General features: G+C 41.1%; 1 protein-coding gene across 1 annotated transcript in view; it reads right to left on the reverse strand.

Moving 5' to 3' along the window:
- Nucleotides 1-800: 800 nt before the first annotated feature.
- The window catches only part of LOC109519095 (inactive tyrosine-protein kinase transmembrane receptor ROR1), a 53,492-nt gene continuing 40,340 nt past the window's right edge, over nucleotides 801-13,952 (reverse strand). Inside the window, exons 6-9 of the mRNA XM_019875415.1 lie at nucleotides 8,112-8,291; nucleotides 6,672-6,899; nucleotides 4,574-4,938; nucleotides 801-3,419 (exon numbers count right to left, since the gene is read on the reverse strand). Of these exons, the coding sequence (XP_019730974.1) occupies nucleotides 2,729-3,419; nucleotides 4,574-4,938; nucleotides 6,672-6,899; nucleotides 8,112-8,291 (1,464 nt within the window). The 3' untranslated portion in view covers nucleotides 801-2,728. The remainder of the gene's footprint in view (nucleotides 3,420-4,573; nucleotides 4,939-6,671; nucleotides 6,900-8,111; nucleotides 8,292-13,952) is intronic.

Here is a 13,952-nt window from a genome sequence, read left to right on the forward strand (position 1 = left end):
GCATTGTCAATTTGGTGGGAAAAACTGTCGGCTTTGTTGAGAGTAGCTTTGGTACCGACGAGGAGGAGTTCTGTTTTATTGCTGTTTAGTTTAAGGAAATTATGGGTGAACCAAGATTTGATTTCAGAGAGACAGTGAGAGAGGGATGAGGGTGGGAGAGAGGCGTCGGGTTAGAGGCTTTCGACTAATTATCATATAAACCATTTACCCACACATCTCAGTATTGCTTGCTGGTGGTGTCATTTGGGAAAGCTTCGTTTTTTGTCATTTCAGGTCATGAGTATGAATCTATAAAACAATAACCGTGCCTTCGGGACAATATGGTTGTGCTTGTGCACCGTTCGTAACTCTAAAACGTCGTATATCGATCGTGCGTCGCGAAAGGAGGACCCCTTTTGTACTCCAAAATATCCAGCTGCCTTAGGATCCCTTGACGCGTGTGTACAGGGCCGGAAAGGGCATTGAAATTATGTTCATCTAAAGTGCACACAACACACGCGCGCCCCAAAACTAATCCAGAATCATGTTTCCTTCACAGGCCAAATTGATGTAGTCATGCAGTAATTTTATTACCAGATGACTCTCACGAGGCCCATACAACTCAAGGGTACCACCTGCAGCCTACAATTGGGACTGCTATTACGCCATTAAAAAAAAAAATATATATATATCCCAAGTGAAACCGTTGGGGAGCAAAAAATGAGTTTTGCTGTCAACTAGTAATTGAAACGTTGCACATTGCTCAGATGTGAACAGTACACAGTATCCCTACAAATTAGTCATCACATTTAACTCCCGCGTAAATCAAACATCATTTAATGAATGACTGCAATACAAAAACACCTGTGCAAAAGTATTCATACAAATCATAGGCCTCTTGGTCAAATGGGACAAACAAAAACGTAAACCTCCTCAAATTGACACCCAATGATGAATTAAAATGGACTTTTACAGTTTGTTCTTAAAGAAAAAAAAGGAGTAAAAACAAAAGGTACAATAGTTTCACTAAATAAAAAGGACTTCGATTTGATTAAAATTCACAGTCTCGCATACAAGTGGTACTATTTGCATTTGCTACATTACAAATAGGCAAAATCCTTTACATTTGATAGAGCCAAAACATTGCTTGTAAAAGAAAAAAATGTCAACTTAATTTGGGCTGGATATGAGGAGAATAAAATCTAATATTATTTGCATCAAGTTCGATTGAAGCAGAATCACAAGAGTTGAATGTGTACATTAAACTGTGAGACTTTCTAAATTGGATTGTGCCGTTACGAAAGAAACAATTCTACTAAATAGAACTGGTCCAAATTTATATGCAGAGAGGAAAACGAGAACACAAGGCGGTGATTGTCGGCTTCATAGGTAGTCACGTTCAATAACACGAGCTCTCTAACAGTTTCAATAAAAGCTGCATCTGTTTCAGGGATTCATGTGCTGCTATCTGATCATCATCAAAAACTGCTCAAGACAACGGAAAGGAAAATAAATCACAAGAGTATTGAAGAAAAGTGTGAATATTCGAATTGCTGTCCAAATACTGTAAGTACACTTGTGAAGTCTTTCTCTATTACAGCCTCAGTCCAAACAGGAATCCTTTTCAAGGGCAAACATTGTTTTTTCTTCTTCAGTCTAATTAAATATAATAACATTCTTCTGGTTGAGGCGGTAATAATTCATGCATATAAAAAAATTAACATATTTCATCATAAAAAGGTAGCACAACTCCCCACATCTTTAATGAGGCAGTAACCAAATAAGGACAATTTCCTTCAAAATCCAAACATTAAAAAACAAAAAAACAAAAAAACTAAAATGTTCCTTTGTGAGATTGAGAGATGGGGAAAATAATGGCTATATAGGACAACCGATGTGACCTTAGACACGTCAGCTTCTATGTATGATGACATCCGTGGCAGATGACTTGATTGATTGATATTTTCTGGAAGTAAGGCACAAAATAGCAGAGAAAAAGCAAGCTAAGAAATATGTGGTTAGCTGCCAGATTGATGCATCAACCCAAATGTTAAAGATAATCTTTGGCGCCTAAAGGCGGAAAACCTTAAATTTCACTTGTGGCATGTTGTTGGTTTGAGCATGTCATGTCAGTGCAATTTCTAGTTATTGCTTCATAGAAAAGGCTTGATAAACTGAATTTGTATTTTCAAACATACGACTGAAAGTAAGTCACGCTGAAGCTAGAAAGTCTCCTGATAATTATTAACTGACTGACACTGGTGCTCTATTAAACTGCAACATCATCCACTTACACTTGGAGGCAACTTCTTCTATGACGCCATCATTAAAAGTTCTCTTATAACCTCGAATTTCATTCATTCCTTCATTCATTCATTCATTCATTCTGTATTTAGGTATATTGTACAAAGGCTAAAATAACGACGCAACATATATTTGAAACGCAATGATATTAAGTACACTTGTTAACATGTTGTGGGATTTGGATGGAGACCAGTCCAGAACGTACCTCGCCTCTTGCTCAAAGTCATCTGGCATAGACTCCAGCTTCCCTGTGACCCTAAGAAGTACAAGCTGTGAAGAAAATTGAGGGATGAATGTACGTGTGTGGTTGGCGCAGGCCCAAATGTTTGTTCAGGCCAATCTCCACACAGTCGCCATTTAATTCTTTGCCCGGGTGGCTGGATGAGAGGCAACATTTCGCAAGTGGGAGACGATGAGCATCCTGTTTTTTTTTTTTTTTTGTAATCTACAGGTCTGCAGTGATGACAGTGTCATTATACATCAGCATGTCAGAGTCAGGCACGAGCAGCGCTGATGTTTGCGTGTGGTCCAGCTGTCCCACCGTCTTCTGTGTTAGCTGTCCATACACTTGGACCGGGCCTCCGCCGTTCCCCGGCATGATGCAGTGTGACAGCAGCGGCGTGTTGGCGTCGTGGTTGGAGCCCGTGGTGGAGGGACCGCCGCTGACGTGACCTGTGCTGGTGGAGCCGCTGGCGCTGCTGGGCGAACGGCTTTTAGGGGGCGGCAGGTGATGCTGGATCACCCGAGCGGGCGGCGCCGGGGGAGGGAAGTGCGCAGGGAAAGCCGCATATCCTGGTGGAATTTGGTAGCCGTTGACGGGGATGAAACGTGGGTGTGTTTGAGGCACCGCCATGGGTGCCCATGCTGGAATGGGAGCCATCTGGCCCGACGAGGGGATCGACTGGGGCGGGTAGAGATAACCCGCGGCGGCGTAGCGAGGGTTGCTCAGGTTGCTGACGGGGCTGGCGCTCAGTGAGGTGGTCTGGGTGGTGGCGTTGCCGCCGCCACCGGAGGGCGTGCTGGAGCTTGCGTGAGATGACGGCCCTTCCCAGGCTCGTAGGCGGCTGTGGATGTCCTTGAAGCGAGGTCTTCTCGCTGGCCCCTCCTGCCAGCACTCGGTCATCAAACCATAGAACCTGTGACATCACACATCATTCCTTTCATCACTTATTTGATAGCTCTCAGTAGGGCTGGATTTTGAAAAAGAATCTAATTGTGATTTTCTGATCCTCAATTCCGAGATTTGCAATTTCATACGTAATCATCTACTCCAGGACCACTTCGCGTGTATTTTTTTTAACAAACACAAGTTACAATAAAAAAAATATAATCTTTATCGTACAGAAATATTTTAGCCCTATAAATTCATGTTATGCTAAAATAGAGGCAAACGAACTACAAATTAATATTAAAGAGTTAATGTACTCAACTCTTTGAATTGGAGTCTTTTAAGCGTTCACCACGACATCTTCACAACATTCTACCCCACAAGTGTGACGTTAACATAATAATAATAAATAATAATACATTTCATTTATAAGTCAGTAAATCAGATGACTACAATAATGTAAACAAATATGTGGCTTTATCATTTCACCTTTTCACGTTTAGTGAAACGAAGAAATGTAAACAGCCTCTTCATTGATTTGATTTGAAAAGAATTCACAGGTCACAGTTAAAAGAGATGCAGGTAGAAATTTCCATATGTTACAAGTTACTCCTCTCAGACATAATGATTGATACAGTGAACCCCTGCATATCTGTGGTTCGGTAATTTGTAAATTCCGGTTTTCCCTGACTCCTCCCCCCCAACCTATCCTCTGTTACTCACAGATAAAATTAACTTATTCACTGTTTTTGTCCAATGACTTTGGATCCACCTTGCAGCATTTTGGTGTTGAAGACCACCTTTCATTTTCATGCTGATTCATAGATTTGATTTCCATTTGACGATTGACAGGTGGATATTCTTGGAGTTAAGATAAGAAAAGATAAGAAAACCTTTATTTGTCCCACACTGGGGAAATTTGCAATCTACAGCAGCAGAATTGAAGGGGGGGGGGGGCAGAAAAGAAAAACAAAGTATTGCGTGCACAAAATAACTGTACTACTTTACAGTGAAACTATAGGTGGCGCCATTTTATTTTTCAATTTACTAAAAATGCCATACCTATATGACTTACAATAACTGAGTATTATTGTCCTTTTAAATCTGGAGGTCTTGTATTGGACCGCAATCAAGTGTGTACCTAATAAACTATCCGGCGAATGCATACAGATTCAAACATACCTTGGTGGACAGTCTTCAGGACAGGGCAGCAGCTGCCTTTTTCGAACCATCTCCATCACTTCCTGGTTGGAGAAGCCATAATAAGGTTGCAGGCCGTAACTGAAGACCTCCCACAGCACCACCCCAAAGGACCAGATGTCCGAGTCTGTGGTGAACTTTCCGTAGGTGATAGCCTCGGGCGGCATCCAGCGGATAGGAAAAAGGGTTTTGGGTTGGATGCAGTAGTAGTCTGACGAGTAGATCTCTCGTGAGAGGCCCAGGTCGGATATCTTCACGTGGAGCTGCTCGCCAACTAGAATGTTCCGTGCCGCAAGGTCCTTATGAATGTAAAAGTGACTGGCCAAGTACTCCATCCCAGCAGCAACCTAGGTTGTGTTAATTAAAAAAACAAAAAAATAGAAAAGATTTCAAGATGTCATTCTCATTGGTATTCAATATAAACTTCAAATAAAACACGAACAGGCAGTAACCAGAGCTGCATTTATAGCGAGTAATTTTATGCATGTATGATATATGACAAAAGTAAAATGCATGGCGGCCTTCTGAACAAAGTCTCACTTTTAGGATTCATGACTGAGGTAGTAGCAAAGCGGCTGAACGTTTTTGGCCATTTGCCATTACATTTCGGGAAACTGCATGGAACAAGTTTTGGGCATGCAAAATACATCACCTATAATTAAGGTTGCCACCCATGCCGTAAAATACGGAATCATCCTTTAATTGGGAATTTAATGTTGCATTCCCAATACGGGACGCGGTTTGTTCCATATTTTCCCAATTGTCTCATGCGTCTGTCACACACAAACATGAACACTTAAATTTAAAAATAATGAACAGGGGGGGAGTTTCGCAGGACCTCCTGCGTAGCCAGCGTCTGGTGAGTTCTCCTCTGCTCTGTGCCAAATCCTTTGTCCGTCTGCTTGCACGCTGGCAGTCCAGCCACTTTGCACTGCCGCTGCTTGATTGTTTTGCACTTTTCCCCCCATTCTTTTCATCCTTTCATTTGGATTCACATAAGTGTTTAAACTTATCACAGTTATCTTTATTATAGTAAAAGTGTCCCCAGACAGGCTCTGTTAACACGTTTAAAAGTGTTTCATTTTTTTCTTTCTCTTAAAGTCAAGGTGTCGACAGTTATTACATTTACGGCACTTTATAGGCTATTTAATTTAAGTATTGTCCGCTTTCATTAAAAGTGTCCCTCAGACAGGCTTTGTTTAAATTACAGTCCCTATAAATGGATACAATACAGTAGGCCAGGTCAAAATGCTCAGGTTCGGGCTACGTCAGTCTATAAAAATAATAATTGCTAACTTTAACCCTTTCATACACCCTGTAACCTGATAACATGATAACAAGATAAGCTGTCCACTGTTGTAATCGCTGTCCCAGAAAGGGTCGAAATGTTTTCTTGAATTCTCCTTCCTTGCTGACAGACAGGTGACCCCCAGGGTCCAGAGGCTTCAATCTTACATATTATGACATATAAAAAAAAAAATACATGTGATTCTCTACATTTCAGGGTTTTTGGGAGCCAAACCCTCAAATTTCTTCTGTTATTTCCAGATCTGAAAGCTGGTCACCCTACCTGTACAGTGATCGCTCGCTCTAACGCGGTTCACTTTCCGCGGCTTTGCTGTTTCACGGATTTTTTTGGTGCAGTTTTTTTAATCCTTTTAAACAGTGAATTGTGTTCTGCATCCTGATTGGCTAAGGCACTGACTGACGTGAACAGTCAACCTCGTACTGACTATTAAAATATTATTTTACAGTACAGTATTTCCAAAAACTATTATAGTTATTTGTTGAAAACGTTTTTTTTTTTTTTTGTGCTTGGGCCTGAAAACAGGTTTTGGTCTTTGGTTTCATTGTATACATAGTTCAGTATTGTATAATAACTGTAAAAAATAAAGCTCACTACTTCACGGATTTCACCTATCACTGGTTCTTTTTGGAACGTAACCCCCGCGATAAACGAGGGATTACTGTAATGTAAGTTGCACATACAAACTTGGAAAAAATAGAAGTTATTTTATAGAAGTTAGTGTTTCCATTCAAAAAGCTTGTAAAAAAAAAAAAAAGATTCAAGGGCTCTTGCCTGTATGGCCATATGGAGGAAGTCGCCGTGATCCAGGCTGGATTTAACGGTTCCGTCCTCATCACTGCTGCAGCCTACGTCCGAATGTGGCGAACGCATGATGAGGAACTCGTGAAGGTCGCCCTGAGGGAGAAACTCAAACAGCAAACAGACAGGCTGCTCCTGGGTCACCACACCCAGCAGGCACACCACGTTTGGGTGCTGCAGCTCTGTCAGCACGGCGGCCTCCTGCAACAGCAATCAAAATAACGCGAGTGAAATGAGTGTGGTAAGACACATAATCGCACACAAAGGGGTTCTTTCTTGACAAAAATGCTTCATTTGGAGATTCAGGCAGACCAAATGGTAATATTTTACTCTCTCTCTTAAGTTTGACGTTGACCCAGACATCCTGATTGATAATGGTGAACTACTGTTTATGTGTTCAACTATTTTCAGTGAACATCCTTTAACACATCTGCTAAAGAATCCTTTTTCAATATACACAGCCACATTTGTCGGTTGCCGCATTTCAAGTACCTTCTGTGGAAATAAAACAGGACACGCTTCAGATCTTGTGGGAAGACAGAGCGTTCCGCTGGCAAAGCAGTAGCTTTGGAGAAACGCATGACTGCCTGTTAATGTCGCCTTTCTTTTTAGAAATCCCCACAAATGTGGAGACTGTCGCAGTGTGTGGTTCCACGAAAGCAAGGAAGCAAATACTGGTAAGCAGAGTAGAAAATTGCCACTGGAACATAAATAAATTGACCGTAGAATTCAGCGAGTTGACTTTTTCAAGATATTAAAACTCAGATTGAGTATACGGCATCTATTCCTTTACAGCAATAGAAACGGTACAAACTGTTAACTTGGAATCTAATCCAAAACATCATTGGCATTTCATTAGTCTAAATCAGCTTCATCTAAAACAGTTCCAGGGACAGTTTTTATGGGGTTGCGACATTTTGCTGGGTTGCACCCTGGACTGGTTGCCTCTGACAATCGCACGGCAAATCTAGACAAATATCCCTCCATCCATCCATTTTCCGATCCACTTATCCTCACAAGGGAGGGCGCTGGAGCCTATCCCAGCTGTCTTCGGGAAGTAGGCGGGGAACACCCTGAACGGTTGCCAGCCAATCACAGGGCACACACAGACGAACAACCATCCGCGCTCACACTCAGACCTAGGGACAATTTAGAGTATTCAATAAGCCTGCCATTCATGCTTTTGGAACGTGGGAGGAAATCGGAATACCTGGAGAAAATCCATGCAGGCTTGGGGAGAATATGCAAATTGCACACAGGAAGGCCGAAGCCTGAATCGAACCGTGCACCTCTGCACTGTGAGGCCGACACACTGGCCAGTCGACCACCGACAAATAACCATTCCCATCAATTTAGAGTTTTCCATTATACTGACATGCGTATTTTTCAGGCAGACATGCTGAGAAAGCGTACCTGCTGAAAGTCACTCCACTGCTGGACACTCGTGATGCCCTTTAAGGTCTTGATGGCGACCAGTTGTGCTTGGTCCATGCCCGGCAAGTACAAATGACCCTTGTATATCTTCCCCAGTGAGCACTCTCCAAGCTCTTCCATGAAACGCACCGCCGACAGGGGAAGCTCTTTGGCCTTACTCTGCAGAGGGAGAACAGTTTGTGTGCACTTTGCTCGTCATTGTCCCGCATGTAAAAATTCCCGTATTTCTTCTAAACTCATGCTGGCAAGATGCCTGCTATATTACAATGTACAATTCAATGGAATGTCACAAAATGAAAAAAAAAGCCCTCAATAGAGCACAAAAGTCTGCCAAGGTTGAAAGCGGGGAAAAACTTGGTTCGCCCATTGCATGTTTGTGCAACCGCATTGTCATGAGCAGCAGTTTGTGCAATCAACAGCGCACACTCTGACAAGATCAAAAAAGTAGCTCGCAATGAAAGGGCTTTTGTGCGAAGCCTGCACAAGAACAAAATACAAGGATGGGTGTCCTGCTAAGAGGTAGATAACAGCTTTTGCGGCATAAAATATTGAAAAAATAAGCTTGAACAGGCAACTCCAGCAAGAAAAAAAGTGTATATTCATTTGATTGTACTTAAAAGGGTGGCATTATGAAGGCTTCGATGGAAAACAATCAATATCCTGGTTGGCTATTTAAGCATTTTTATTATTTTGAATATAAATGCAAATAAAATACAAACATACTCATATATGGTACTTATATTGCAATGAAAAAAATGCCCTCAAAAATCTGTTGGTCTCATTTCCCATTCTGCAAAGTTTCAGTCTAATTGGAATCATTTATAATTCAACTGTATCTTGAATGTATTATTCAAAAAATGTATTCCAGATGTATGTATCTCAATTTTCAGTTGTGCATATCTTCTGTTTCGCAGCACAGAGAGACCACACAAATGCAGCCGAGCAAAGAGAGATGTCAGAGTTAACCGTTCAAAATTGCATTTCCAACCTTGAACATATGCTTAACTCTGGAGTACGTTCGGTTTCACCGAGTAGCTGCTGTACCAAGGCCATATTTCCAGTCATCAAATTTTATGACGGCTAAAGATACTTGAAAGTAATCAAACATCACATTATGCATGTAACCACGATAGCCGTCCAGTGGGTGTTTTTTTTCTCTGCAAATTTAAAAGAATGCTATCACACGATTTCAAATTGACCGAAAGACTGAAGATGCACTCCAGTCGTGCATTGACACATCTTGGCCGCCCTGCATGAGCTCTGACGGGAGGGGTTGGGGGTGGGGGGGGCTGGGTGTGTGCATGATGTGACACACATGTTTTTAGTTAAAAGTTTGTTTCACCCCTTCTTCCCGCCCCACCCAAAGCCTCAGATCCTCCTTACACCGCCACGTTTTGTGTGTAAGTGTTGTGTATGTGTGTCTAAGTGGTTTGTCACAGGCGTTGACCCCAGTGTGATCCTGCACAGAAGCCAAGCAGTCGCAGGGAGAAACGGGAGACCAAATACTTTGCTGGTTTTAAGGAAATCGCATAATGCTGTGAAATCTTAACATCTATTTCGTCACATTTTTTTTAGAGTCAAGTATTGTTACTTAAACGGCTTCCCTATTTTTTAAATTTGGTGGATAGATATATTTTTGCTTAATATTACCGGGTACACAAAAGAGATCATTATTTTCATCATTCATTTCATCCATGTTCATTTGTGTACACAATTATTCCGTTTTTGACAATTGAGGCATACCGAAAATAGCACCTTAGAATGTCATAGATTAGGCTCGATGTAATCAGGAGAATGGTGCAAAAAGATTACATTATGAATAAATCTAATCAATAGTCCTAATACTGGTCAGCAAATTTTGACTACATTTTTTTAGTCTGAGATAATAATAATAATCTAGAAACTTTTCTAGATTATTATATATATATATATATATTTGTTTGGCGCTAATTGCAAATCTGTAGTACATCAGGTTTCCATAATAATTATAATATAACAAGTGATATAGGAATACATTAAGTAAGATTTATAAAATAAGGGTTAGGTTCCGCAACAGGTGGAATTTTATTCTGAAACGTCAACGCTACAGATTATAATGCTGGTAAAATATGTATTGCACAAACTACTATGGGTCATTCTTTAAAACAAAAACATGAAAATATCTCATAAACCTCATGTGCTTGGAAAAAAAGTAAAGACATTTTTTTAAATCAGCATCAAAAGTACATTTTGGAACAAATAAAGACATCTCTGATTCAAATATTGTGTTGACCAGTGTAATTAGAAATGTATTATAATGTTAAAAACGGCAATCCCCGCCATGAAGCTCTCTAAGACACTTTCCAACAAAAAAATACTTATTCAACAAATAAAATTCGACTTTGACAAAGTTTACGAACCATTTGGAGCTTAACGCTTAATTATATATGTAAATAAGATGAGAGTCATCTTTTCCAACCGTTTTGGAAGATCGCGTTTTCCCACATGTGGACCCTGCAATTTCTGCAAGACAATTCCATTCATACATACCTTTTGATCTTTTTAAACCTGACACAAGGTCATTCAAACACAGCAAGGAGGCCAGCAACATTTGGCCTGTCTCTCTCCCCTCACGACAAAGTAAATAAAAGATATTCATCACACCTGACACCTCAGCCATATTCCATGGTTGTCTCCAGAAACAGTGACAGGAATATTTTGCATTCCACCTTGAACACAGGCCAACAGTCCATCTCATTAATTCCCCTCCACCACTACCAAAGTGATGTGGTCAAAAACGGAGAGACATGCAGCCTTGAGAAAACTACATTCTACTACCGCTGGAGCAGTAGTTGGCTGTGACATAAGGGGGAGTTTGGGAGCAACAAAAAGAAGTGTAGTCAAACATTCCAGGACCTGCTGGGCTTTAATGAAAAAGATATGAAGATCTCCACGACGATGCATGACCGCAGCAGTCAGCAAGCTATTGGACGAAAGGCACACGGCGGGGAGGTGCTGTATTATGACTCTGTCTTGCCGTCTGCTCTCATGACTTCAAAAGGCAAAACACAAGACTTCATTTAGAGTCACCACAGGCTAGCCCAAAAAGGGTTGCAAGTGTAAAAAGTAGTAGTATGGCAAAACAGACAGCTTATGTGCTGGAGCCGCTTCCTGGCAAACTTGTTAAAGAATTGTTTATGATTTTAGGACCTTCCATCTTAAAAATTATTGATGTATTACACTCCACTGGCACTGGATCAGCAGCTTTTAAGACCGATGTTATTCGACCCCTACTTAAGCGATCAAACCCCGACCGAGAGAGTATCAGTTATTATAGACCGGTTTCAAGTCTCCTGTTTATTGCGAAAATTCTTGAAATCAAACCCCGACCGAGAGAGTATCAGTTATCAGGTTTCAAGTCTCCTGTTTATTGCGAAAATTCTTGAAAAAGTCATAGCGCAACAGCTTAATGATTACATAGCAATCAATTGATTGGAACCTCTTCATTCAGGATTTAGGTCCGACCACTCCACTGAGATGGTCCTTGCTAAAGTGACTAATAATCTTCTCCTAGCTTTGGACTGTGACAGCTCATCAATACTATTACTGGACTTTAGCACGCCCTTTGACAATGTCGATCACAACATATTACTAAAACGCCTCGATACCTGTTGGTATTTCAGGTTTAGCACTTTTTTTGGATTAGTTCTTCCCTCTCAGAGAGGGCGCACAATGTAATTCATGGCAACGTGACTTCTGAGCTTTGTAATGTTGCATGTGGAGTGCCGCAGGGATTTGTACTTGACCCTCTATTGTTCATTATCTACTGTACATGCTTCCGTTATTGAGAATTCAGGCATACCCGTCGAATTTGAATACACCTAGTGGTGCAACATCATCATTGATGTTCCGGGGGTCATAGGGTGTTTCGGGTCTTATATCAGACACCCTCACCCGGGCGACCCAGCTGGCGGTGAACAGGCCCGGACTTGTATCCCATATGATATTATATGTAAATATAACGGGTGAACAGGCCCGGATGCTGATGACACCCTCTATGCTCCTGGAAATAACACATCCGTGCAATTGCAGTAATCTGCAGGCGCGCTTTTACTGAAATAAAAAAATGTATGTCTTTCAATTTTTTGCTTCTTAACCCCGATAATATTACTAGAACTGCGTTTTTCGACTGCTACATTGCCGCTAAGATCTGTCCCATTCTATCTTTAAGACCTATTTGTACACTCTTGCATTTAAAGATAAGATGAGTTAAGAAAACCTTCATTTGTCTCTCAATGGAGAAATTCCCATTTTATAGCAGCAAAATTATGAAAGGGAGAAGCAGAAAACCAACATGTATATAAATAAATATAAATGATAATATATAGATATAAGCATCTTAAAAATGGGGGAGTGGGGGTGAGTCCAGGTTTTTAGGTCTGTCTATTCCAGGGGTCGGCAACCCAAAATGTTGAACGAGTCATATAGGACAAAAAAAACAAAAAACAAATATGTCTGGAGCTGCAAAAAAATAAAAGCCTTCTATAAAACTTACAATGAAGGAAACACATGCTGTATGTATGTCGGAGACTGGACTGTCTCAGAATTGTTTGTTATTCATTCCTTTGTTGTGTGTTCACAAACTCCCGCATAAAATTTATTTTGTAATTTCCTCGCTTGGTTTTTTTTGTTTTGGTGCATTATTTTCGCTTTTCTTAGTGTCAGTGAAGTGATCATTAATTTCCGTTTTTCTGAGGCTGTCTTTGAACGCCTCTCGAGTCGAACAAGAAGAGACAAGGCACGGAGTCGGAGGCAGATGTGTCTGTGTTTGTCGAGACTGTTAAAAGCATAAATAAAGTGTACGTTTTAAAAAACCAACACCACAGCTCTCCTTTTTCGGAGCTGCAAATGTATCTATATCTGTTTGAGCTATATTAGCCTACTATCAAAATCTTTTTCCATTTTCAAACATTTTTTATAAAGCTCCAGGGAGCCACTAGATGTCGCTAAAGAGCCGCATGCGGCTATGGAGCCGCGTGTTGCCGACCCCCGGTCTATTCAATAGCCTGACAGCAGTCGGTAGGAACGAGCGGCGGTGCCTCTCCTTCTTGAAGCGTGGGTGTATCAGTCTCTGGCTGAAAATTTAGTTGACCTACATGTTGGGCTGTTGGGAGGCCTCCCCTGCCATCCTTTCCGGTTTGGAGAGGAGGCTTGGCGACGACGACACAATTGGATGTGGCTGTACAGATTCTGCTCCGACTGATCTGGACAAGATCTGAGATGGACCACTTACTTGGAGGCACTGTTATGGAGATTTTTTTCATTGACCAAACGGGCTGGGTTTTGAGTAGGACATTATTCTAACTAACACTGTATACCATCATATTGTCTTAAATGTTGCCCACTCAGCAGCCATTGAACACTGGTCACGCTGGCCGGAAATGTGATTTCCCCATCTGCAAAACCCTTCTCAATGTTGTTCATTTTTCCCCTTATGTTTTTCCTTGCCCTCCTGGTCAAGATCAGAGGATGTCGTTAATACTTGTCCACTGTAGGCATGTGAAGCCCTTTGAGACTTTTTCTGTGATTTAGGGCTATATAAATAAACATGATTTTACTTGACTAGAATGTGTGTGAGTATGAGTGAATCTGTGTTCATGTATAGCGCAACTGGTCTTGTTACACATGCAGCACATTTGAAAATAAAGTTGTACTTGATACTTGACTTGATAAAAAATTCAATACACCATGTCACACGACAACCAAATAAACCTAATAAAAACAGAACTGTTAAAGCAATAACAAGGAGTAGACCAAAGAGGGAAAAAAAACGATGTAAAA

Source organism: Hippocampus comes, unplaced genomic scaffold (assembly GCF_001891065.2).
Source record: "Hippocampus comes isolate QL1 unplaced genomic scaffold, H_comes_QL1_v1.1 scaffold132, whole genome shotgun sequence".
Classification (NCBI taxonomy): Eukaryota; Metazoa; Chordata; class Actinopteri; order Syngnathiformes; family Syngnathidae; genus Hippocampus; species Hippocampus comes.